The 26,932-nt window shown below is 41.9% G+C and overlaps 2 protein-coding genes across 14 annotated transcripts in view; one reads left to right on the top strand and one right to left on the bottom strand.

The window, feature by feature from the left end:
• The window catches only part of ccdc88ab (coiled-coil domain containing 88Ab), a 40,546-nt gene extending 18,634 nt beyond the window's left edge, over positions 1-21,912 (bottom strand). For all 13 annotated transcript variants that reach the window (XR_008692570.1, XR_003783221.3, XM_029127158.3 and 10 more), the window contains exons 1-8: positions 21,264-21,912; positions 21,056-21,156; positions 13,625-13,733; positions 6,736-6,805; positions 2,915-2,973; positions 2,250-2,333; positions 1,989-2,129; positions 1,189-1,361 (exon numbers count right to left, since the gene is read on the bottom strand). Coding sequence is in view for 11 of the 13 variants with exons in the window: in XM_029127158.3 (XP_028982991.1) it covers positions 1,189-1,361; positions 1,989-2,129; positions 2,250-2,333; positions 2,915-2,973; positions 6,736-6,805; positions 13,625-13,733; positions 21,056-21,156; positions 21,264-21,326 (800 nt within the window). In the remaining 2 variants the exon portion in view is untranslated. The remainder of the gene's footprint in view (positions 1-1,188; positions 1,362-1,988; positions 2,130-2,249; positions 2,334-2,914; positions 2,974-6,735; positions 6,806-13,624; positions 13,734-21,055; positions 21,157-21,263) is intronic.
• A 3,491-nt stretch (positions 21,913-25,403) lies between these two features.
• LOC114870796 (polyribonucleotide nucleotidyltransferase 1, mitochondrial) overlaps positions 25,404-26,932 on the top strand; it is a 6,033-nt gene continuing 4,504 nt past the window's right edge. Inside the window, exons 1-7 of the mRNA XM_029175881.3 lie at positions 25,404-25,638; positions 25,887-25,947; positions 26,190-26,264; positions 26,371-26,476; positions 26,592-26,641; positions 26,752-26,815; positions 26,906-26,932. Of these exons, the coding sequence (XP_029031714.1) occupies positions 25,520-25,638; positions 25,887-25,947; positions 26,190-26,264; positions 26,371-26,476; positions 26,592-26,641; positions 26,752-26,815; positions 26,906-26,932 (502 nt within the window). The 5' untranslated portion in view covers positions 25,404-25,519. The remainder of the gene's footprint in view (positions 25,639-25,886; positions 25,948-26,189; positions 26,265-26,370; positions 26,477-26,591; positions 26,642-26,751; positions 26,816-26,905) is intronic.

Here is a 26,932-nt window from a genome sequence, read left to right as displayed (position 1 = left end):
TACCCTAGTACTAACTTTAACAATCAAAATGTGAAATAGCAGTCAGGCAGCAGAGGGTTTAGAGGGAGAAACATTACCAGACCACAGTGGGATCAGTGAAACATGACCCAGGCTTTGACCTGGTCTTCTCCAGATACGCACACAGCCACACAAATCTACATTTGTATTCATAGAAAACAGTCGTGCGCACACAACACAGACCTCTTCTGCTTAAGAGAAGAAGCTATAATCATGTGACAGGACTATGTCAGCACACAGACTTAAAAGACCCCTTTGTCCCCATTTTACCCGATCACCAAACCTCACAATACCTCACTGTGACACCAGAGCAGCAGGCAAACAACACTGTAGCAACCAACAAACACAATAAATCATTGGTTTGTTTGGTGCTGCTATGTGGTCCTATTTATGAGAATCATCACAATATGGGTCAAGGAAGTATAACAAGTGTCCATGGTGATGAACATCAGACTATTTAACACATGAAAACTGCAAGGAATGACTTTGGGCTCTCCCAAGGAGAAATTTCTCACTCCTGATCCTGAAGGAGAGACTAAGTAGGACTTCATATTGAGTTACAAGACAGTCCTTGTCCAACAAAAAGAAGACCGTCCAACCAGGAACACAAAATGATACAAACTACACTAAATAGTTACAAAACAAAAAGAACAACTTAGGGGCGTTTAATACTGTGTGTTCGTGCAGGGCAGCGTAACTAAACAGCAGCCACACCTCATATGAATAATAGAGAAGTACAAGGTAAATGTTTCTTCCTCTTTGCCTCTTCACCATCATCACGTTTGATGCCTGAACGTAGGCTTACTATACATGAGCTATGAGACATCTTATATAATACCAGTGTTCATCTATCAATAAGTCAGAAACAACCATAAGAACTATTGACATGTAAACTAAAGAAGTAACCTTGATGACTTTGCATTTTATCTTGAGGAACCAGCTAATGAACTTCCCGCTTCAGATAAAACATTACCAGTAAGAGAAGCTGCAATGTGGGAACTAGGTGAGAGCTGCAGTAGCAGATGAAACGAGGTATTATTTTATAACAGGGTGGACTTTACATAAAGTAGTTTAGTCCTCTCTACCTAAATAAAACAAGGTCTCAAATTCCTGCCCCCTTTGCCCAGTCAGAAGAATTGCTTCTCCTTCTGATACGGCTGTAGTACTCACAGTTCCTGTCGCAGGCGTCTGATCTTGGCCTTGGCATCAGCCAGCTCCACAGAGAGGTGCTGGCGGCTTTCAGTCCTTCTCATGCTGGGAGAGTCACCAGGAGACTGGGTTGGACATGGAGCCAGTGGAGACAGCTGCACGCAGTCTCTCTCCTGGGTTAGCTCCACTATCGTCTAGACGGAACACAGGGACCCAAGAGAGCAGTCATGAATGTGTGACTGTTTGAATGTGGACATTAAAAACAGTGCATGGAATAGGAGAGTGTATGAGACTCAAAAGTAAGAGGTAGTATGTCTAAACTAGAGCAAATTAGATCCAATAGATTTTACTTCAAAGCAGAGTAGACCCATCGATTCACCCAAAGCTCCCCCACTACAAACTCTAACACAGGCTTTGGAGCAAACAATACGCCCACAGTCACACAGCCAATTTTGAGCCAGTACCCGTGACAGGAAATGGGATTTTAATTGAGAGCGGCTGGACTACACCATGATAATCTGGAGACGATTAGACCCCCTGACACACACGGTTCAGCTATCAATCGCGGGCATCTGCACCCTATGGGATGGAAAACTCATTTAATGACGCATATACACCAAAGCAAACCCATTCTCCATCCATGAGAGAGTTAACAGTTTCAACCCTTCCTTCCTGAGGCTGCTCTTTTGTGGTATTGGTATATAAAAAAAGGGAAAAGTTTCCACATAACTCTGAGCCTATGGTGTTTGGCAAAAAACAGACAAACTACACAACCACTGCACAAAACATACAGTATATATATAATATTAATATGTTATTACCTCCAGTTGTGTGTCCCTTTCATCCACAAGGCATTTGAGATGGAAAGCCAGGTTTCTGGAGAGGCTGTCCAGATCCTCAGGAGGTATTTCCCCACTTTCTAACCACTGCAGGTCAACTACATTCTCCTGGTTGTGTGTCACCTAATTACCACAATAAGCCATAAGAAAATCCTGTCACCTTAAAGCACCTTGAATAACATTCTCACTGCTAAATAATAAGAACTATGATCACTGGAGCTGTGTTACGGTGATGGGCCGTACCTCTTGGATGTGGGATGCTATGGCAGCTTTGGTGTCAAAATCCAGAGTCTGTATACGCTCAATGTACTCTTCCTTCTTTTCACACTGTAAATAGAAAGAAGTGGTTAATAAAAAGAGAGATGGATGGGACGGTTTCTAAGATGGTCACTTTAGAAGCGTTGGAGTTCAAGCAGAGGTTACTATGCCACATGTGCAGACACACACCAGAAAGTTGATCTGAAATACAGGTTTCCAGGAGACAGCAGTTGTAAGCAGGAAAAGGAGAAAACTTCAAACACAACTTTATCTTTTGGATCACAAAAATGTTGATTTCCTTCTTTTGATGTTAGAAGATGAGATAACAGCAAGACAGTGAAACAAACCTGATGTCTTTAGTTCAGTGTACCGCATTCACAAACCGGTGGCTACCCACATTAATACCACTCAGATGTGTGTTTGTTAAAATTGGTCAAAGGGTAGGAAGGTGACATTTATTACATTATGGGAAGTCAATTCGTAGTTAGTTTTACTCAGATCTATTAAAATTAAACTGGATCCAAGCACAGTCTCAGACAAAATTATGTTTTCAAGGCATATCTACTGCTATGATATTGCTGCTGCATACATCCTGAATGAAATATGCATGGGATGTCTGAGAGTTAAAGTGGACTAAACTGCACTCTTACCTGAACAGCACAGCCCAATAGCAGCAGCAGCAGCTTCTTCATTTCCTCCAGACCTTGCTCTAAAGAACAAAACAAAAAATATACAATCTGCAGATTTCTTTCCCCATTTATTTTGATGTTTCAACCAAACCTGTTGCAAACATTCTTCTGTCATGTTTCTGTTTTATCTCTATCTGCAGACACTCTTAGAACAGACTGTCACTAGATGACAAAGCATAGACCTGGTGGTTCATCTAGAGTAATAACTGATTAGAAGCAAAAACACCTCCTGACAACAAAGATTTACAAACTTGTCTGCAACAATGATATATTTCTCTTGGGTCAAATTATTTGTGCATCTGAAAACAAGTTAAATCCATTTTCCTCATAACATTTGGTGGAACATTAGTAACAATGTAGGTTCTCTCTGAAAATTATAACAACTTAAGGAGTAAATAATAAAATTCCCTCCTCCAGGGATGGTGCCCTAGTGTTTTCCCACAGTTTAGAGGGCAGAGCTTCCGAACCTCCCTTTACTCTTCCACATGTCCTGGCATATTGTCAGAAGCTGCTAAAACCCACAAACAGCTGCGAGCATGCTCAACAAGCCTGAGCTCATCTGTGGGACTTGGGACTGAACAACAGTAAACCAGGTGGTATCTGTGTGTTGCCCTGACTAAGCATGCAAGTTGCGTGCATCTGTGTGTGTGTGTGTTCCTTATTTTGAGCATCCTGTTTGTGTTACCATGGCCATTGTGTCCCAGTGTATAGCAGGTCCTAACCTTGTTTAGTCCTAATTATAATAAATCTACATTAGTGACAGCACGGTTATTGTGAAGGGTGGTTTGCTCGGCTTTCTGTAAAATAGGCTAATGTACTGACATTTTTGATAAGACTTCCTGTGAGTCTAGAGTTCATTTAAACAAAGAATCTAGAATTTCACAAGATCCATCCATAGTTTTCACAGAATCCTCTAATCAATCTAATTAGTATCTGCAGCTAAAAAAATGGGAGCAATATTCGTTCTCCAATTCTAAATCTCACAGCTGCAGAGCTTGGCATTACTCTATTAGGAACATAGAATTCTAGTCACGGAAGGGATTTCAGCCCAGCAAATCTACTGGAGCAATGTGCAAAAGATAAGGGACCTGACAGGATAAATAATTCATACAGCTAGAGAGGGAGAACGAGAGGGAAGCCACGGCAAGACAGCAAGATGAAACGAGACCAGACAAAGGATGGAAAACACCACAGAACAGCAGCAACACAAACACAGGGGGAAGATATAATAATAGAGAGGAGCCAAGAGCCAGAGGAGATCAGGCAAGGTTGAAAACAGACTAGAGCCGTCTCCCTCCAGCAGAGACAAGGCTTCAAGAAAGCACAACTTGTCTTATTGCTAGCATCATCTACCCATCACTTCTTCTCATGAACCAAAGCTATTCTTTGCCAGTACACACCCACCTATCCATCTTTCCTTCCTTCCTTCCCTCTGCATTGTTATGGATCATCTAAAGCTTGCATTTACTCATCTAGGCCTTTTTGCACCACCTTTCCTCCCTTTCTGCTGTATCACACCAGCAGGAAACAAGAGGTCAGAAGGACAGTGACTAACCCTCCTTCCTGCAACACCATTGTTAATCTGTTGGTAAGGATGTGAGTGAACATGGAGGAAAAAAGTATGTTTGGATGAGTAATCCATTGCTACATCTCTCTCTGCTGCCTTGATGAATATGCTCAGTCAGGAACCAATGACTTGCATGTCAGTAATAAAGCCTGTACAAGCTATCGGATATTGCTTTGACAGCATGCCAGGGTGTATTCAACCCGTCTCACTGAAGCAGCACAGAGAAGGCTGAAGCTTATTTTAAGGCATTTGTGCTTTAGAAGACTAGATAAAGTGCAGACTGCTATCAAAGGCAAACAGCCTGGAGCTGAGGTCAGTGTCATGAGCAGAGGTGCAAAGAAACACACACACACACACACACACACACACACACACACACACACACACACACACACACACACACACACACACACACACACACACACACACACACACACACACACACACACACACACACACACACACACACACACACACACACACACACACACACACACACACACACACACACACACACACACACACACACACACACACACACACACACACACACACACACACACACACACACACACACACACACACACACACAAAAGTGGGGCCCCACCACTGACATAATGCCTTCCCTAGCCCGTTACTCTGTCCATCACAAATAAAGGCAGACGCCCAACCTTTGCTCTAATCCGAACCAAACCAAACCACACACACACACACACACACACAAGCACGCCACAGATATGACATTCATTGCAAATATTTTGGCTGGGGGCAACACTGATAAAGGCTCCAGTTTCATATGATTAGACTGATGAAAACTCAGGCTATTAGACCGACTAAACAAAGAAGGTACTGTGTATACTGACATGCAAGCAAGCGCACTCACTAAATAATACTTGAATACAATAATTAAGTGAGTATCACCATGGATCTACACACAAGGCAGACTTGCATAAATCGAAGCCTGAGGGGGGGCATATTACAGTGCATTCCCACTGTTGACTGTGGTAAAAACACCCTCCCCCATCCAACAACTAAACACACGCTCACGCACACACGCTCACGCACACACGCTCACACAGTTGTCCCTGCCTCCTAATGAGAACATAATAAAAGCCACATGGCCAATGGCTTTCAGCTGGCAGGCTCTGATGCAGCAAGGCAGACTCCACAGCCACTGGTCTCACTTGGTGCCTGACCGATCATCTGACAAGCAAGAGGGCAAAGGTCAGAAGACACCATGAGGAATGCTGTCTTTTCTGCCTGCTTATACGATTCACTCCACTTTTGTCTGAAATGGGACATACGTGGTATTCACCTAATATTCACTTCAGTTGTGTGTAGGTGGTTATAGAAAGCAATTTTGGTCACATTATGAATGAATGAATGAATATTCATCAACCCATCCGTGAAATAGAAACCTACCAAAACAACCTCACACAGACCACAGAAACAAACTCAGAGAAGGAGGTCCTTTTGTTCATCTATTTACCCTCCGTGTCAGTGGGGCATATGAAAAACATGAGTGCAACTGTGTCCACTAACAAGTGATGAAAGCTCAAAAATGACATGAATGGCTGTGGTGAAAAGATGATGAAGCCAGCTGAAAAACACCACTTCATCAGCTTCAAATGTACAAATATCTTCAAACAAGGTCAGCGAGATGAGCCTAAAGACAGTCAGGAACCGCTGATGGCTGCATGATCTGTTCCGTTTGTTTTTCACAAGCAAAATATCAAATCCAGTCATCAGGCTTCTGTGACAGTTAACATTGGCTGAACCCAGTGTCTTTTCATAACACAGTCCTTCTTTTATCCATGTAAAACATTTCCACAGCCACTAGTGATCTTCAATTTTCGACTGGTGACGGCTTCTACTCTTACTCGCTCCTTAGAGGTCCCACTGGAGATTAAATAACACTTGGGGTTGCAAAGGTCAGGCTACTCTGAAGTGCTTTTATGAAATTCACACTTGACACTCACAACTGTTTCTTTAAGGGTGCACAGCCATATTAAATATCACGGTTGGGTTCAGTAGGTCAAACATCAGCAGCGAAAGGGTTACATGAATGAAACACAGCAGGTAGCAGAAGTCTTCCTCGCAACAATAAGCTACAATGTCACGTGTGTGTGTGTGTTATATCACTATATATATCAGAGGTTATAGTTACTATATCAAAGTTTTTGATTGGATTGTTTATTGTGATTTCAACATTTACCTGAGAGAGGGTTACGGCCCAGGATCAGCACATTGGGCAGAGGCATCATCACTAGCTGCTGGAGACTCTCCTGTAACATAAAATAAACAAGAATCTGAGTTATTAGTTAAAAAAATCATTTCTGGCATAAGAGTGTAACATAATGCCAGATCAGACATAAACTTATGATTTCAACAGTGTGTTTATCAAGAAAGTCCACAGATAATAAAATGAACATCAAGCTCACTGGACAGAGGAACATCTCACTTCCTCCAGTGTGGATATGAAGCAGCATCAGGGACAGGTCAAACTGCTGGTGCAATGCACAGCCCCATTCATTCACATCTCAATCGTCATAAACCAAAACGAAACCATGAGTTAATAGAGCTGCTTTAGCTCATTGTATGAGAATTTACCGACATAACGTAGGCAGGGAGGAGTAGGATTTAATTGATGTTTTGGTTTCAGTTAAATCATTTAAAATTATGGGCAATGCAGTAGTGCACAAACAAGCTTAAACAAATTACCAACAGGTTTTACAGTGACTGACTAATCGTCTAGCCAACATTATGCCATGTAATAGTCTGTTTGATTGATGATGCTTTAGAAGACTGATGAATAACAGTCTCTTTCAAAAAATTGATGACGAAATATATTTTCTATGTGATGACAGAAGTGAGAACTAATCAGACCTGATGGTTTAACTATTCTGTCAAGGTCACTACTGAAGTCACTCCCTACACATATTACATTACCTCATTGAGGAAGTAAAGGTGGGGGTGAGCAGGAAATATGACATCATCTATTGACTGCTCTTCACATGCTTTACCAGAAATATCCAACCAACTTAAGTGATGTAGCCAAAACTTAATTGTTTCTCCTAGTTTCCTACTGTGGCCTAAAACACAGTTGAAGCAGCACTGATAAGCAGCATAGACTTGTGAACTACTAGATATTTTCTAACTAGCTATAGAAAGATGCTGTCTGAGAAAGAATGATCCATCACTAAAAGGCAAACTGCCAAGATCATGGAACCAAGGAGTTCTTATTAAATATTGTAGAGGTCTTCTTGTAAATCTTTGAAACAATGACAATTTCTTCCAGACAAGCACAAAATTAACAAAGTGGCAAAGGAAATGTATTTAGTAGAGTCGCACGCAAATAGTCAGCTATGTCCTCCTTATCAGAGGCTGCAGAAGAGGACGTCTGTTGTCATTGAAACCTTTGTCTGCTATTTTACTGAAAGAAAAAAGCAAGATAGAGGAAGAGAGGCAATACGGAAAAATATGTCATTGTTTCCAGTCTGAAATGACCAAATAGCCATAAAACTGTACGACTAAAGAAAATTGGATGAAGGAGCATTAAACAGAATAACCAGCTTAGTACAGACAGTTGTTGTTTGAAGCGCACTGCTGCCTAGTCACCACATAGAACTCGTGACAGCTGCTTTGAGCAAACTCTGCAAAGACTTAAAAAAAAGGTCAAAGACACCACAGCCGGCATCAAAGAGAACAATGTGCCCAGGGACAAACTACCATCCAGGGATTTGGACGACATTCCCAACAACTACTGCAAAGCTGCCTATTGAATGTTTGTGGTACACGTCTTGATAGGAACACAACGCTGCGCAAACTGTTCTCTTCAATTTCTTTTTTTGTTTTTTGCTGACAAGCCACTAAATGTAATTTATCAACACACATTTTCCTCACACAGCGCAAAACCACCTGTCCCACTTTTCACCACTGCTCCCACCTGCCCTCGTCACTGGCAGCATGTGTTTGCTGTGCAAGCATGACATTTTGTCCGTCTATCAAACTCACTTGTGACATGCATATAATAACGAATTCGTTATTTAAACTTCTGGTAGGGACTAGGATTTGTTTTAATTGACAATAAATACAGAGCTGGTGGCCAACTGTTCAGAAAAAATAAATTTCTGCCACGCATCTTCCCTCCAAGTGATTCAGATAGGAAAGAAATGGAGGACAGAAAAAGGGAGTGATGCAGCTTTGATTCCATCACTTCTCACTCCAGGCACGCAGGGTTTAAACTGCCCCCTCCTCCTCTTCTCATCATATTCTCAAAATCATTCCATCTCCTCCTCCTCCCCCCTATCCTGACACTATATTGCTGTGTTATTGATTCTAGCAGGATTCGTAGCTCCTCAAAATTGACTTCAGCATCCCACTGAGACATTTAGAGAGACGAGCTGCTTGTCAAAGGGGAGAGCTTGACAAACACAATGAAATTGACTCATAATTGCATAATTTGTCCGTATGAACAAAGAATAATGCACAATTTAGATCAAAGTCAAAGTGATAAAATCCTAACCTAAACAAACCCATTTCTATTGACTGATTATAGAGCAAACTAAGTATGAACTGAATGGATGTCTGCTGACAGCAGATACTATTCTACTGATCTGCCAGCAGCCTTGGACACACACGGACACACACACGGACACACACACACACACACACACACAAATACAATACCCAGAGCCATTTTCCATACTAAGATGAATGGTGCACGTGCTTTTACAGTAGGTAAGTGAGGTTACAAGGCTGCTGTGTTTGGTCTCACAGGAGCATTGCCTGTTAAACTCCCCCTTCTCAACACACATGCACGCCCACCTCCCAGCTCCTTCCCATGCATCCACCCAGGCCCAAGTTCCGCTAACGGCACAGCTTTAACAGGGAACTAATTGTACTGCTCCTGCATGTGCGTCTGTGTTCTTGTACGTCCTTCGTGCATGTGTGTACAAATCTGGCTGAACCTTGAATCACACCCTTTCTGCAGACATGATGGCGTGTTACCATAGAAACAGATGGATTTACTCTCCCCCATGTAGGCAGGTCTGAAACACCGTACAGTATAGCAGACAACCGAGCTCTCCCCTGGGGTATGGCACCAGGCTCACCTGAAAAACTGCAGCGATTATGAGCACGAACAAGATTATTATCTCCAACAATCAGAAAGCGCATGCTTCCCCTTTCTCTCACACACACAAAGAAACCACTTAAACACCCTGTATCACACGAACTCCCCATGAACTGAATCGATGCAAACAAACCTTTCCTGCTGTTCAGCCCAGTAATAGAGCCATAGGAAAACAAAGGGGGTTTGCGCACTGCAGTTCTATTCCTTCACTGGGAGAATGAGCGGGGCTTCGTGTGATCATTTATACAATACAAGCAGCACCTTAGGGTTTATTAAGGTTAACAAATGTGTTTAAATAAAATATCTGTTTCAGACATGTTTCAACACTAAGCCTTGCAATAATGGCAATAGTCCTGACACTGTTTTGTTGTTGCCGTCATCAACAAAACACTGCAGAACAAGGAGATCTTTAAATATTTAATTAACCTAATGCAAATAATGATGAAATGTAATTCCTGGTAACATTCAGTAGGTCTGATGGCCTCTTGAGTTGAATTTTCTAAATAATTAGATTTGAACAGACAATCAAAATTTAACAGTTACTCTCAACAGAAAACTCCTGTAAAAAGAACAGCAGCCTGGTCTACAGTTGGGCAGATGGACAGATCGTTTGTCGTTTATGTAAAGTATAGGGGGAGAAAACAAGCCATTAGGACCTTGTTTCTTTTGTTCTCCGCTGTTATCTATCAGAAGGAGTGCTTTTAACAACATTGCCCTGGGCTGAACGAGTGGACGAGCTGATCCTGCTGCTCATTTAAGGTGGAAGCAGGTGGGCTCGGGGGAACCTGACCCCTCCGCCCTTAGACCAGTACCCCGGGGCTGAGTTTACACTGACTGAAAAAATTCACACAATCATTCTGAGCAATTAAAGTCAGAAGTTATCTCATTAAGGTACCAGTAAACTGAAGTTTGATTGCATCTGTTGCTTGTGTTCTTTAAATCTAGAATTTTAATGTAATTCTATTTAATAAACAGTGTAGCTGTGGGAACTAAACTTGTAGATCATTGTTGTTTTGCAGTGACCATTTAGAATGAATTATTAGAAATAATCGTGAAAGACATAACAGAAACAAATACAAGATGATGTTGTCTAAAACACAACTGCTACCACTTCCCTTTTTCATGCTGACTCTTACATTCATAAAAAAAAACACATTCCCAGCAGGTAATTTGACAAATATGTAGGAGCGTATAGTTATTTATGGTAAGCCTGTGTTCAGTGGTATGACTATTGAGGGTTTCTGGCTATATTAAAAAAGGACAAACCTTAAGCAGTAGCTTTACATTGACCAGATGATGGAGTCAGCCTCAGTTAATTAAATTCAGGTGATGGAAGATGTTTACCTGAAAATACTTGCGTTTGCAACATCAAAGGTCTTCATAATATGAAGACAAGTAAGCATATCATTAATAATAAAAACACATCTAAATATCTAGATGGTAAAATAAGCCATGATTCAACTCTTATTTATCCCACTAAAAGACATTTACAGCTACTCAAAACACGTAAGGCTGCTGGAAGATAGCAAAATACCTCAATAGCATAAATCCTTGTTGCTCATTATCAAAATCTTCAACACGATTAGTTCAGGCTAGCTAGCATACAAATCTGCATGACAACACGCATTTCGCCTGCAGCCACAAGTACATGCCCCAATAAACTTGTTTGCTCATGACTGTCGCTGAAAGAAAGAGTCATTGGGGAATTCCAGACTAAAAAAAAAATTATATGCAGTACATTTATAAGTTCTAACCATGTGCTTGTGGAAGGTAATAAAAATAATTGGTTGGAGGGGGTGCTGTTCACCTTCACTTCAGGCGCAGTAAGTAAGTAAGAATTTGAGGCAACAGTCGATAACTGTAGCATGAAAAGCAACAGGTTTACAAAGTCAATTCCTCTTTATCTTAAGAAAAAGGAAACTCAACTACTGGCAGAGAAATTAGACTGAACGACAACAACAAAGTGTGGTGGTTCAATAAAAGAATAAATCAATCACAATACATTAAAGTAGTTTATACAATGCCGAGGAAGAGCGATGTCCCATCACAGGTTTAACCCTTATGCCTACTGACATTTTAAAATAGCAAAAGAAGAAACACTGCTATTAACAAACATCTTAAAACGAAGGTCCGTTAACTTGTCAATTCTTATGGCCCTGCCAAAAACATTGCTAAGCTTTGAGGCCAGGCCTGCTCAGCATGAATGGTGGCTTCTGTTGCCCTTCAAACAGTCAAAACAGAGTTCCTAGCCTTCACGCCACACCCCAAACCAAAGCAGTGGCAAGAGGAGGACAGAGCCGCTCTTATTCCCAAAAGTAAAATGTAAACTGGGGGCTGGGAAAGGGAAACGTGCAAGCAAACAGCAATGCACGTTAGTCTGTAATAGCAAATATATCAACATTAAATTGCATTCACTAGTTTGCAGACTTAAGAGTCAAGCGGTCATCCTGTCCTTGACAAAGTATCACCCAAGAGCAGCTCTTTGAGGTTTATTTTCATAAACCAGGATAAAGCAATTCACTTAGGAAGCCTCGAGAAAAGCCAAAAGAATTTAGTTCAGCTGCCTGAGGCTCTGCATTACAGTCCTCTAAAGAATGCCAAACCAAGACCACTAAATTAAAAAAGGAAGCCCAAGGCCCAGCATATATCTGGACTGACCAGCAGAAAGGAAACCTTCAGTGGACTGGGGAGAAATAAGTGAACATCCCCATGTGAAGAAAAAACATTTATATCAGCACACATTAATAGCTGTTTGGGCTTAATCTGTTCACCATATTGTGAAACTAGTGTCTGGAGCCTGTCTAGACATTGACATCCTCATACACAACCTGCTCTGCACAATATATGAAACAGACCTTTTGCCTCCTCTCAATTCACAAGTAAAACGGACTCCCACACACTGTTTACGTGCAGCATCTGACCTCTCACTCATTCAGAAGCTCCATCATCCTCGTCAACTCATCACTGACTGACACTGCTGGTCACTAACTTTCTGATCATCAGCGTCTGTTGAAGGTTAATTCTTCTAGTCCTCAGAGACAGTCTGGTGGTCTCTTCTAGGCTTATAACACCAAAGTCTACACAATAGGCTGATAGTTTAAATGAGATGACCTGGTGAGGATTAACAGGATGTTTAGGACCAAGACAAATCAGAGCAAACAAAGCAATTAATGGATAAGAGATTAATAATTTGACCTAAAATTAAATTAAATCTTAATACACAAAAGCTGATGCCTTACTGCATCTTTTTTAATGCTGACATTCATTTCAGATGCCTTTGCACAACCACAGACCCTGAGGATATGGGTCACAGTGTTAAGACTGTAGTGTGGGAAATCTGTGTCTCTGTCAGTGCAACTGTGCGCCAAGGTAACATTCTTGAACTCACTATACTGTCGTAACAGCATGCTGGGTCATGCTCATTTCTTGGTTATTCCAAACAAAGCAAGAGACATGTTAGCGAATAATGCTGTTTCTGGGTTTCACAACTGGCTTCATATTAGTACATAATGGCACACCATCTCTCACACAACATTGCACAAATACAGTGACCATTTGGTATCGGAGCCAGTCCAGCTTTGGTTTCGGAGCTAGTCCAGCTTTGGTTTAGCTGCTTTCCGAGGATTTGCAGAGATCATTTAGAGACACTCGCAGATTAAAGCTGCAAACCCTTGACTAAACAGACAAAAGCACATTATTGATGTAGCCAAGATCTAAAATTAACTTTATGGGCCACCAGCTACTGTAAAGCGGCAAAAGGACAGGCCAAATGACAAAAAACATTTTTTACCAGCCACCACTATCACTGTAAACAGGCAGTTCTTCATGTCGGAGTAAAACATTCTAAAATGTTATTTTGGAGTCATATGACTACCTCCTACGTCATAGTTCACTCTAAAATACCCTTCCTGTCCACTTCAACATGGCAAATAAAAAAAGGAACATGTTATGAACGCTTCACTTGTCTTACCTGATAGTAAGCCTTAATTTGCCTGATGAGAATAGAAAGGTTCTGAATACGCAGTGTTGGGTCATTGTTCACTTTCTTGTTGGTCCTCTGCACCGTGGACTTGGGATTTCTGTAAGAAAGAAAAAAAGTTAGTGCTATTTAATTGTGGTTTGTAGAAAAGACGTCAACTAATGTATTTTAAAAAGGAGAGTTTATATATGTCACCAGCATAGGTGTTAAATCTAACGCCTATGCTTTAGCTTGACACGGTTTGACTTATGTACTGGAAGGGGTGTGTGTTCTCTTCAAAAAAATAGTATTAGAATTAAAATGGTTTAAATGGGCCCTTGTTAAAATATGCCTAGACCAAACTGTGTTAAATAAACTACAGATTTATTAAGAGCCAGAAACAACAATCAGCAACTGGTGAGGAGACTTCCCACATATTTTTTCAGAAATTCAAACACTGTTTACCTGAGCTAAGTATAAGGTCAGTAAAAGCTTATAGGCCTCATATGAACCCACCGAGAGAAGCATTTTCGTCTGTGATGCGCCTGTCTAACTGTGTTGCTCAAGGGATTTGGCATGACAGCCAATGTTATCACGGGTGTCAACAGGTTTTTGTGAGCCTCATGAACATTCCACGTGCTCATGCGGCACCACCACCCTTTATAAAAGGGAAAGTAATATGACACAAACAATAACAACACATGACAGGAACACTTGTGAAAGAGATGGCAGGCGTCATGATTTTAATCATGAAAGCCTTGAGGTGAAATCACTAGACACTACTTTCCTATGTTTTAAATATAGTGTTAGGGGCCCATTTCTTACACTGAACAGCAGATTAGCTTGTCAAACAGGCAGATTTACATACTTTCAGCCTGAATGCTCAATAGGCTAAACTGCACATGACCTGTACCGTTAATATCGTATGTAGCGACTCCTTGAGGGAAATTCCTCTTTCCCTTGTTTCACCGAACAGATTTGGTGTCAAATGAGCGAGCAGTGCTGGAGGGGATACAGTTTCACTGAGAAGCAGAGAGAGACACTTCTCATACTGTACTTTGCTGAATTCCAACCTATGCGAGAGTTACTTGAGGATGTTCTAGATGGTTTCACTTACATGATGCCACATAAAGGTTGAGAAAACAGTTCTACATTTAAATGTTGTAAAACATGACTGGATTTATTTGGACTTTACAATAATGTCATCCTGAGGCGGCATGTTTGAGATCTGGTCTTGTCTTTTGTGCAACTACAGCAATGGGAAAAATGACACTAAAATGCCAGTCTCTAATTTATGACACATTTGTCTTGGAGCCATCTAGGAAACCACCACTTATGAGCTTTTTACTGTCTTGCATCAGTGATAAGGAGCAGCTCTCATTTTCATGAAATGCACTTGAGACGTATAAGTACCTCCCAGGACCATGACATCAAATAAAGGCCATGCCATTAGCGAATGAGGGGTGTGTACGCATGCATGTAGTGTGTAGCATGTGTGCAGTCATGTGTGCGTGTCTGCATCTGTGTACAGGCATGTCTGTGTCTGCATAGCTAATAACAAATTTCATGCTGAAATATCAAAACAGGAGGATAAAGGTGAAGGATTTTAACTTCTTTAAAAAGACATTCATTTCAGTATGTCAGCATATATGATGACTAATCACCATACAACACTGCTGCCCTATTTGTATAAAAGGCCATTTAATTGCTCATCTACATAACATAAACCAACCAAGTTCCCAACCTTATCAATTTCTACCAGTTCTCACAAGCACAGACACACACACACACAAACAAAGTCCTGCTAATCAGGAGGACACAGGGCTCATTTTAATGGTGGTCTAAATGAACGGCGATGACCCCCCCCTCCCACCCACACACACACAGCCCCTTTTGAGCTTTATAGTAGGGGGTCTATTTAATCCATTAATTAAAGAGTAGAGAGGCAGCTGTAATCCTGTCAAGGCGAGGAGGGTGCTGAATGCGTAATCAGCACAGAGAGGGTTGTCTCTCCACACATTCCATCATCATGAGAGGCAGCTAAGAACATGGTGGCCACAACAACCAAGGCTACAAAACGCCACAAAATGCATCCCCTCATTTCTTTGGCTCGGTCCGAGAAGCCGCACATAAATACAAGACAGGCTGCCCCCCCGTAACTCCACCCTACAGATAAGCAGGGGAGTAAATACAGGCACTTAGTGCAGTAATGGGGGGTCAAAAATCCCACTTGCTGCCTCCCTCGCTGATCCTGCTGATGCTGCAAACTTAAGACTTTAAATAGACAAATGGATTAAAGGTAGTCAGAATGCCAGCCAGACAGCCAGTCAATAAGCTGGTCCATCGCTCCTGTTGATAGGAACAGCAGCCTCATGCAGAGCCTCTGGCCACAGTGTGCTCTCCTCTCATCTCCTGACTGCCATTGGCTGGGTGGGTTAGGGAGCAATGTTAACCTATATATGACAGGCCACATTACAGTCTGCATGAGCAGCCAGGCACATACCCCACCCCACACACACATACACACAGCAGGCCTTAGTGCACGCACACAAAGAAAATGCAAGCTACATTTGGCCACGTGCTGGGGATAGAGCTTATGAGCTGTACTGTCCAAACACAGCAGGGGAGTGTGTGACAGACACAAACACAGAGGAATCCAGTGGTAAGAGGAATCTGAGGGGGGTGAGCCTGATTAGCAGCCATGCTAAGGTTAACAGTCAAGCGTGGGATAAACAACATTGGCCAGGGTGAAATTTAACTTAAAGACAATTCAGTATATTTACAGTCTTATGTTGTAATACGCCACATAAAATGAAGAGGATGCACAAATGCATCACATGTATTTGTACAACCTCATGAAAGAGGCTCATGTCAGTTTGCAATACTAGAGAGTTAGAAGAAAAAGAATACTGTTAATATTGCAGGTATATCTTCAGACAAACTCAATTTCCCAGATAACTGCCTCTGGTTTTCTCATCTTCCTGCTCTTTTCCCCCTGGAGCTGGATTATACAAACAGACCAGTGAGGATCTGACCATTGGTATGTGGTTCTCATCACCCTACTTCCTTGTGTTGGTTTTTCACAGACTTGTTTCTCTCCCATCTTTGTCTCAGTTTTCACAGGACCCTCTTCCCATTCTACTGCTCAGCCATTGTATCCATGGGGACTGCAGCTAATCACATTCCCGCCATGCGATTAGAAACTTTGTTTGGACTGGACAACACAAAGACCATCAAACATTGAAACTAAATTCAACATCTCAAACAAAAGCCTACATGGCATGTAGGATATTAAGATCTTTGGGTAAATATAGCGTGCCAACAATTACTTTGAGCAGCAAAGTAGAAGTCCTGGTGTGAACTTTTTGTTAGAGTTCCTCCTCTTTAGTAAATAAGTTACTGGGTCACTGATTAATTCAACTTTGCTGTTAATCCTCATTGTTAGATCAGTGTTAATAAAACTCAACAGTTCTTGCACATGTTTCAGAGCAATGATGTTCCTGTGAACTAAATTCTGTTCCCTAACCCACTGGGCCTCTAGAGACAGGAAGAGGAAGTGTTTATTCGGAATGAACGACAAATAGGCATTTAGAGAATTAGAGTATTTATTTTGCCTACAGCCTAAAAGAAAAAGGGTCGGGTTGGGGAAAATACGTATCAACTGCTTTCTATTGAAATTCTAGTAATTTGATAATAATCATTTCCTGACCAAGATTCAGGCCAGATATTTCAATTTGCTTTAAATGCTGGTTACAGGGAGGTTTACTCTAAATCGCTGGAGCTGAGAAACTAAAAGCAAACCTGTGTATAAAATGGACTCTGTGGGACCTGGCATGTTTCTGGTTGTGAGGCTCCAAGTGCCTCACATTAACGCAGAGCTTTTAAAGTTTTTGTCCTCTCAAGGTCACAGCTGCCGTTTCCTGCCTGACTCGACACACATCCTCCAACTAGACAGGCGGCGAGAAAGGAGCTCCACACAAAAACGGTTATGACAGATTTTAGATAGATGGCCTGACTCATTCATTTGAACCAGAGAAGTGCAACGATGCAGAGGACAGGTCATTCATTGAAAATCTGTGCAAACACAGCAGACGCTTGACACGATGAAACATAAAACTGGTCACTGAAAACTTTGCAAAGTAGCACATTTTTGTCAATGAATATCTGAAACTACTGTAATTTTGTTTTGACATTAATGTATCTTTGAACAATTCACTAACCCTGACCCTTGTGTTGCTAATATAGGGTAAAGGTCTGTGTAATCAAACCTGATCCTGCACCTTCATGCAGAAACGGTGGGGAAGCAGACAGACACCACAGCAGCAGACCTGGCAGCCTCCTTACGCTAGTCCAGTTGGAATCCCAAAAATGTCTGCTTTAACTAGCGCTACACAAAGCCAACAAAGCACTGACATCATGTGCAAAGGAAATAGAGGTGAGGGCACAGAGTAAGAAAAGGTAAAGCAAGAACAGAAAAGGGGACTCACATTTTTACTTTCTGGCAAGCGCTCAGCAGAAACAGAAAATGCTAAAGAAGATGCTAATAGGAAATGTTCACTCCTGCCTTGACACCCATTTGTGCTGGCATTCAGACAGATTACAAACACGCGCTAAAGTGTCTCATAGAAACATTAACCTGTAGATCTCCTTCTAAACATTACCTTAATTAGTGTAACAGTGAATATTTGACTAATTTTCTCCTATAAAGAATTATTCATGTATACATTTTTAAGTGCTTTAAGTGTCTCCTTCCCATAACTTCCCATGGCCCAATGAGCACACGCAGACTGCCTGGCTGATCAAGCAAAGCAATGAACCTTCACAATCCCAAGAGCAGGCCTGAAAGAGAAGAACTTAACTGGACACTCGTCACTGTGAGCGCAACGGAACTAGCTTTGGTTCTTGCTGATTGGGACAGAGTAATTGGTTTGACAGCATCAAGGAGGCAAACTAATTGGCTAGGTAATGTCAGTCACAAGAGAGCAGGGGGAGGGGACGTGGTGCCATCTGGGTGTCAGCAAACCGTTGGATAATCCTGGGGTCTCTGGTCCATGCTCACCCATGCTGTCCCAGTGACAACTGCTGCCGGCCTGTCTGCCACGTCTTAATGCCACACAGAGACGCTTGCACAGCGATAAAGCCAACAGCTGACGGGACCAAAGAAATGTTATAATCAGGTTTCAAGGTAACAACCCATGTTCAGCCGCATGTGTGAACTGTACATCTACTGATTGTGTCGTCGGACGTAAAACCCTCCACCGCTGGAAAAACAAGTGGATACAGGAGGTAACACCAGTGAAGCCTTTCCATCACAACTGGGTCAATTACAACCAGCACAAACTAAAGCAACCAAAACATTTTTGTGGGCTGATGGGACTTTACAAAACTTTAACAAATAAATGGATTTTCATCAATGTGGTTTCCAGGCTTCTTTTAATGAGAACAACATTGAGGCAAAGAGAAAAAAAAAGCATTACTAAGCACCCACACAATTCTGTGAACATAATGCTTTAATAACTCTGCATGACGTTTTACTAACGTCCTGTTTTTTGGTAAATGTTTAGTAGGTGATTAAAAACTCAGCAAAGGCTGCAATATTTAGATTCAAGAGCTGTAAAAGGCATTTTTGTTAACTGAGCAGATATGAACATTTAGACCTTAGAGAAGCAGACAGAGCTGCATCACCAACATAACATCTGACCAGTACTGTAGGCCATCTGTGCCGGGTTGGCTAGACAAGACGACTAGCAACAGCTGCCTTCATCCAAAACTAAATGCACAGGGAAAAAACCTACCACAGATACACCCACGCAGACAGAGAAGCCCTACAGAAAGGCACACACACACACACACACACACATTAACGTAAACACAGAGCTGGTCGTGGCTGGCAATCGGAGAATTCCTGTCAGGCAACGCTAAGCCTGTTACAGTTCCTTTTAGCTCAAGGCTGACTGTTCTCAAGTAGAGGCACTACACCAACAACAAAATTCCTGTCCAGCTCTCAATTTATGGAAAGAGCGCAATTCTACCGGGCGAAAACTTCTAATGTTTAGAGCTGAGGAGTCCTCATGTGACTGTGCGAACCAGGGTTTCAATTCTAACAATGTTTTTTCTTTGCACATCATCCCCATCATGGTTAGGGTTTTTTCAAAAAACATTCCACTCCTCACTCACAGCCTTCTGCTTGCTTGTTCAGTTACATTTAAAGACATGTAATTTTTATCATTATACACACACACAAACTGAACCTGCAGTGGTGTGTGCCAAAGCAGACTGGAGGAAGAGCATGGGAATAAAAAGGTGGGAGGAGACCATAATAAAAATGAAGGCAGGCTGTTCATTAGAGAGATGCAGCTAAATGACACAAGGTGAGTACAGTGGAAGGTGACAGACCACGAGGATGATGCTATCAACCACAGATGAGAAACAGCCAGACAGGTTAATTAGTTGCTAATGCAAAACAGCTACAGCATAAGCCAATGAAAGAAAAGTATCACTCAATGCTGAAGGAAAACCTAAACAGACAAAAATGCACAAGCGCATGTTCAGCATCTCTTTATCAATATGAATCTACCAAACTAATCATGGGGAAGGTAGGCGGCATAGGAGGCTTTCCTCAATATAATCTCCAGGGAGATGAAACTCAATTTCCACTGGGACGAGGAAATCTCCTCCGTACAGGAGGGGTAAATGCTGACAGCGTCAAGTGTGGCATTAGTGGAAAATATGAAGAACTGTTGGGTTAGCGGGAAGCGGCAGCACAGAGCCAGACAAAGGAGTGGAAAGCTGTCATCTGTCAAGCTATAAATGTTAGGATGTGACTGGAAAAAGCCAAGCCACTGCCAAACATGCCAGAGCCTCCACTTCCCTTTTACCTGAACAAAAATTACATATATCTCTGTATATCTGCAAAAGCTTAATGGGCAGCCTCTAGTTTAGTGTGCAACCAACGTGAGCTCTGCAGCTTTCAGGGGCGGGGTGTCTCCCAGGCGGCTGCAGATGACAGTAGGGTGATTTAGGAAAAAAAAAAAAAAGAATTAAACATGCAGAGCTGCTCGCTGCCTCCCCCTGCACCATGGCGTTCTGCAGACGCTCTGCACAGCTCCAAGGGATCTGAACAACTGTCTGCAAAGGTTTCTGACAGTGTGACCCATCATTGCCCCCAATACAAGGTCCCTTTGTGTGTAGCCTACATTCACTTCAGCAGGCAATTCTAAGTGCTGGACAGGGGGCTGGAGTTCTTGAAGAATTACTTGATTAGCGCGTGTGCCCCAGGGTGAGTCTCATGAACCCATCTCTACACCTTTTTACGCTGAGGAGAGAAACCAAGACTTGTCCAACTATAGGAAACGTGGCTTTAGAGACTACTTGAACATTACATGATGCGTTTGAGGACCACATCAGTTCTGTAGAGGACTGTGTGTGTGTAATACTACTCACATCTCAAGCATGATCTCGTTCAGATAAATCCCATCCACTAATTCAATATATTCCGATAATTTGGAGCCGTCTGTCACCGTCGGGTGCCCCACGGTCTTCACCTGGAAATAAATGGGATAATGTAAATAAGGTTTTAGGACCAATAAATGCTTAAACGAGGACCCAGGCGGAGGCGCTTAATTAGCGCGTAGTTAATTAGGGCGCTCACCCAGCAGACCAGAGGCGTCAGCATGAACTGCTCCAGTAAAGGGGTAAAAACCTCGCTCTCCATATTTCCAGGGTAGCGTGTTTCTGCAGATACGGAGAAAATGTCCACTTCTCCGGAGGAAATGCCTTCGTTTACACTCCACTCATGTAGCAGATTCGGCCGAGCCGATGCTCATTTTGGCTAAAGGCCACAGAAAAGACGCTGATCCGCAATCTTCCAGACACGACCCAGCTGTTTCAGATGCCGACGAGGGGGGTCTGGCCAAGCACGGGGGAGGGGGGGGGGAGTCTTACATTTTCCGTCCTACCCGCGGGTTCGCGCTGGTTCGGGTTCCGTTGGCCTGGGTTGGGTTGGGTCACGCTGGCGTTACGGACCTGAGCCAGGTACGGTTTTAAGCTAGTGGCGCGCTCTGGAGGTCCGTTACTGGCTCGACCTCAACTGCCACAGACAAACACCTACCGGCTAAAAGTCCTCCGACACGACTGGGTCGAACTAAACGTCCAGCGCGGCGAAAATGAGACGATGGAGCTCCGAGTCCTGACTCCGTCCGTCCGTCCCCTCCTCTAATTCACTGTAAGGTCATCTCCGCTGCCGCTCGTCCGCCTTCGTTCAAATGCTGCAGACTACTGAGCAGTAGGCGCCGGGAGGAGGACCGGCGGACGCAGAACACCGCCTCCCTCCGCCTCCCCGGCGCGTCTCCCTCCGCCTCCGTAGCTCCCAGCAAAGAAAGTAGGCCGTGGATTAAAACATCGACGTGTTAGTGGTTTGGACACTTAAAATACCAGTTTTGGGATGGGAGGAGAGCATGGTAAGACTGTGAATTTTTGAAGTGCTTGGATTTATATATAATGCATTTCCCTTTTAAATATTTGTTTGTTATATTTTAAGATTAGGATCCATGCATTGCTTTTGCATTTAAACTTTATTACTAGTTGTAATAGTTTAAAAAAAGGGACACTGTAAAATAATCAATATATAATTAAACAAAAACAGGAAAGAAATAAATAGATGATAAATGACGAAATGTTTGTATTTGGCTCATCAAACTTACATTTATTGTTGCAACTAGTTGTTAATTAGCTGGCTTATCAAAAAGCGAAATGACAAAAATATATAGTTTAAAAAAGTCAGGCTTTAAAGTGTTTTTTTCAGTACCAAACATTACTATAGTTTTAACTTTTCCAGCCTGAAGTTACTGCTGATAACAAATACGTGTCCAGACTCACTTATGTTCACTGAAGAGGTAGGAGACACTAATCAACAACTGATTATTGACCATGCTCTGAATAAGCAGCAGAGGCCATGTGTCCATATAGATAATTACAGCAGAAGTGCTGATTTGGGAGCATGGGTGCTCTCTGTGGATTCTACAGTCACAATAAATGCATTATTGTCTGCTCCCTCAGAAGAGCATGTTTCACTAGCATCAACTCTACTGGATGAGCAGAGGCTCCATTTGCATACAGAATAACTGTCACTACTCCTGGTGTTTTAGCTGCAGGCACCGCATGTATGACGAGACCTGTTTTGTCTTGTTTCCTGCAAAACATGTTTGACCAGAGGGATGTAAGTTAAGTAAATGCACATCAGGTCAAAGGCTTCTTGAAATGCTAGTGTGGGCAAAGACAGTAGGTCTCAGCCATCCAGAAGAAACAATGAAGACACAGAGCCGTTACGTTATATTAAAATCTATTGTTGATGTTTTTACAAAGCAGCATCCACCTCCACCCAGTGACTCACTGCTCATACAGACTCTAACACACTCAATCACCAATAGAAGCAAAATTCACATACAATCAGAAAAATGTGCTTTCACAAAGCAGGACTGACATAAAACCTACGTAACAATCTTGAATGGAATGAATGGAATACTCAATGACTTTCCAGCTTTTCTAAATTAAAATTCTCTTCCTGGTTTCTTTCAATTATTGCAGTTTCCTCTGAGTTATTTCACAGGAATTTACAAGTTACCGCAAACATTTGGATTTGAGGCTGGACCTGTGTGGGCTTGAATGCAGGCCGGCTGTCTAACACTGGGCAGGGCAGAATTAAATAGATTTAATCCTATTTCTTATAGAAAAGAAAACAGGCTAATGTGATGAATAGCCTATTGCTACTGTAGATGCACAATAAGAATTATACTATTGTTTTTGTGTTTGTGATTACTTTAGATCATCTGCACATTTTTCTTAAATTGAGACAGTAAAAAGGTACATCCCAAATGTACTGCTTAGTGGTGATTTTATGATAAAGTGATTGAGTAGCACCATCATCAAAATCTGAACCACTACAAAGGCACGTGTTTACATAGACCAATGTGTCTTTCTAGATTAACAAAGGCATTTAGAATTTAAACATCTGACCTTTCTCTCCACAGTGGAGGTCACTCAGTGTTAGTTTAGCTCCAGCCTCTAGTGGAAATCAATTCAATATCAAATCATTCAGATCAATCAGATCGATCAGAGCTTCAGTTTAAATAATTGAAACACCTTTGGTGCGGCCAAAGACTAATTGCACAACATTACAACACAATGTACCATTTTTATTACACTTCTGCTGAGGTTTTTGGCCTTAGCCTGTTGATCGGTTAATTGCTTTATACTGTTCCATCCGGGATTCACAAGATTCTGGATTCAGCTCGAGACCAAAACTCAATCAGCTTTTTGCCACTGGAGCTTAAGTATTTAAATCACTACATCTGTTCTCTGTCTAAGATGCTTTTCAGATCACCAACACCACAGGGAGTCAACATTTTAGGAATGCAGCAGAAAGTGTGACCTTATTACATGGAACCAACTTACTACAAGTGTCACACTTGTTACCTAGTTCGTCATGCCTCAAGTTAAAAAGGGTCATCTAAAATGTGTTTCTCTCAACCTTATGGATGTCGAATGAGTGGGAAAACAATAATCCTTGCCCTTTCAGTGACCAGAAAACCTCTTCCCGTTCATGTCACCCTGAAAAATGTCCTGGTAATGTTTCATGAATACAGATTGATGTCTTTATTGATTAATGCATATTTACATAAAACATAACCTTTTCAACACAAAGTAAGTTAGTATCCCCCACTGATAATCTACCACCAAATACTGACTGGTCCATTAGCCACTAATAACCCGTGGCTCTGCTTGCTATTAATGAGTTCTCTGTGTGTCCCAAAGCCATTGTCCTAGCACACAATGCTAGTAACCTGTGAGGTAATAATAAAACTGTGGACTTGTGTGTTTCCGTGTCTACAGGCTCATGTGAAATCCAATGGTTCCTCAGTTAGTTGGAGTGTGTGAATGCGTTTGTGTGCATGCAAGTGTGTGTATGTGTGAAAGTAATCCAGAGAGTATTAGAGATGCTGATAACACTCATCTGTTGCCATAACAACTGCAGCAGCCCCACTGTTAAAGAGCTGGCTTAGTGTCTGACTGGAGGGTTGTTTGGCTCCACTAACTTTCACTGCAGTCTGGTGTACTGACAAATTAATGGACACATAGTGATTTTTTTAAAATATATTTTATAGGAACTTTGTAGCAATATTTCACAGTTAACAAACACTTATCTTAATCACGTGTTTGCCATGTGTAAAGTGCTCACCTGAAAATTGTTTATATTTAATAAACTATGTACTTCAGTTGAATGATACATTTTTAAAGCATTATGGAAGGGAAGATGCTAATCAGTTTAATCTTGCGCTAGCAAAAATAGTATCTTTGACGGGTAGCACTGACACCTCGTGGTGAGGTTTTAAATTACAAGCGAGGCATAAAAATATAAAAACCCTGCGTACACACACACACACACACACACACACACACACACACACACACACACACACACACACACACACACACACTACAAAATATTCTTTATATGTTTACAATGCAGACTCTTGTGTAAGTTTTAGTTACTTCCAGGGAATCTTGGAAGAAATGTGTGTATTATTGGCGGATTGCATCCGCTTGTGATTCATGGAGCATGGAGCCATAGTCAACACACGTTCGTATTTAGTAAAATATCAAATCACTCTTTGAATTTACTTTTATTCACTTGTATTTGTAGCATTTTCGACAATATGCGGAACCTTTATGTACCGGATGTACCGGACCCTTTTGATGTTACACAACCAGACGGTTCAATCAGGAGACGCGTTTCTAAAGCGTTACTTGGTACACGTGACAGACTGTCATGGAAGCCCCCATGCGCATTTCTGAGCTTTGAAAGCCTCCACATCAGTTTTTCCTTGTTGCTGCTAAGTCGTCTCAGGTATGAGGTACTTGCTCAGTCTGGGGCGCTCGTTTGTCCGCCTTCATGTCCGTCTGTGTCACCAGAGCGTCTACAGCAGCCATGCTACTCCACGCAGAGTGGGAGTGGACCTTGGTAAAAAGTGAGTTGACTTTCCAGGATTCATACTTGGTTTCAAATAATATGGACAAACCTGGGGTGATTTGTACATACAAGACGTTACCGTACCAGATGTCTTATGGAATGGAAGTACTTTCATTGCTTTGATATACTTTCCCGTTTGTAATGTAAATGTATTTTGTTTTACAATGCAGAGCATTAGCCTTTAGGTAGGTGATGTAAACCTGACAGTGGTTCGGTGCTAAACTTTCAAGTCTTTTGTCCTTGTAGAAAGCTTGAGATCTCTTCAGGGAGGTTTGCCAGGTTTGCAGATGGATCTGCTGTTGTACAGGTACAGAAAAAACAAGCTATCACCTGATGTTTTGGTACAAATACACATTTGTACCATGTAAACATTGAACACATGACAAGTAAATATGCAGAACCCAAATATTTAGTAAAAAAAAAGAAATAGAATGCTTCCAATATATTCTGTCCTGTTCTAAGTGCGTGCGTGTGTGCGTGCGTGTATTTGTTTGTTTGTTCGTTCGTTTGGGGTTTTTTGCATGTTGTGTTCTGTTTTTCTGTCTGTAGCTCGGTGAAACCTCTGTGATGGTGACTGCTGTGAGCAAAACCAAACCATCTCCTTCCAACTTCATGCCTTTGGTGGTATGTCCTGACTGAAAGTGTCATTTGTTACTTGGTTTGCAGAAAACAAACATTTATATCCACAAGCTGACTATAATGCAACACATTAATGCAACTTCACTGACAGGTGGACTACAGACAGAAAGCAGCCGCTGCTGGACGGATCCCCACCAACTACTTAAGGCGAGAGCTGGGCACCACCGACAATGAGATCCTCACCAGCAGGCTCATAGGTGACTTCATGAGTAGCTTTGATGTAGCAGATTTAGTGTGTGTAGTGGTGTTAAGCTGTGAATGTGCTAAGCTTGAATATTTTGACTAATGTTCACTGATGTTTCTGTTCTTCAGACAGATCTATCAGACCACTCTTCCCTCCCGGCTACTTTTATGACACTCAGGTCAGTTCACTTTTAAATTCTGTTTAGGTTTTCTTCCTTTTACTGTTTAAAGCTGGAAGATAAACATTTTCATTCGTCTGTATCTTTGTGTGTCCTAATTTCTTCCCAAGATCCTCTGTAACCTGCTGTCAGTTGACGGTGCTAATGATCCAGATGTGCTAGCTATTAATGCAGGTGGGTTATATCTCAGCCATCCATCAGAATCCACATTCACAGAACTTTGCATTTTAAATTCTTAAATACAACAATTTGTTTACATTACAGCATCTGCTGCTCTGGCCCTGTCTGACA

Source organism: Betta splendens, chromosome 15 (genome assembly GCF_900634795.4).
Source record: "Betta splendens chromosome 15, fBetSpl5.4, whole genome shotgun sequence".
Lineage (NCBI taxonomy): Eukaryota > Metazoa > Chordata > Actinopteri > Anabantiformes > Osphronemidae > Betta > Betta splendens.
This window is presented reverse-complemented; position numbering and strand designations above follow the sequence as displayed.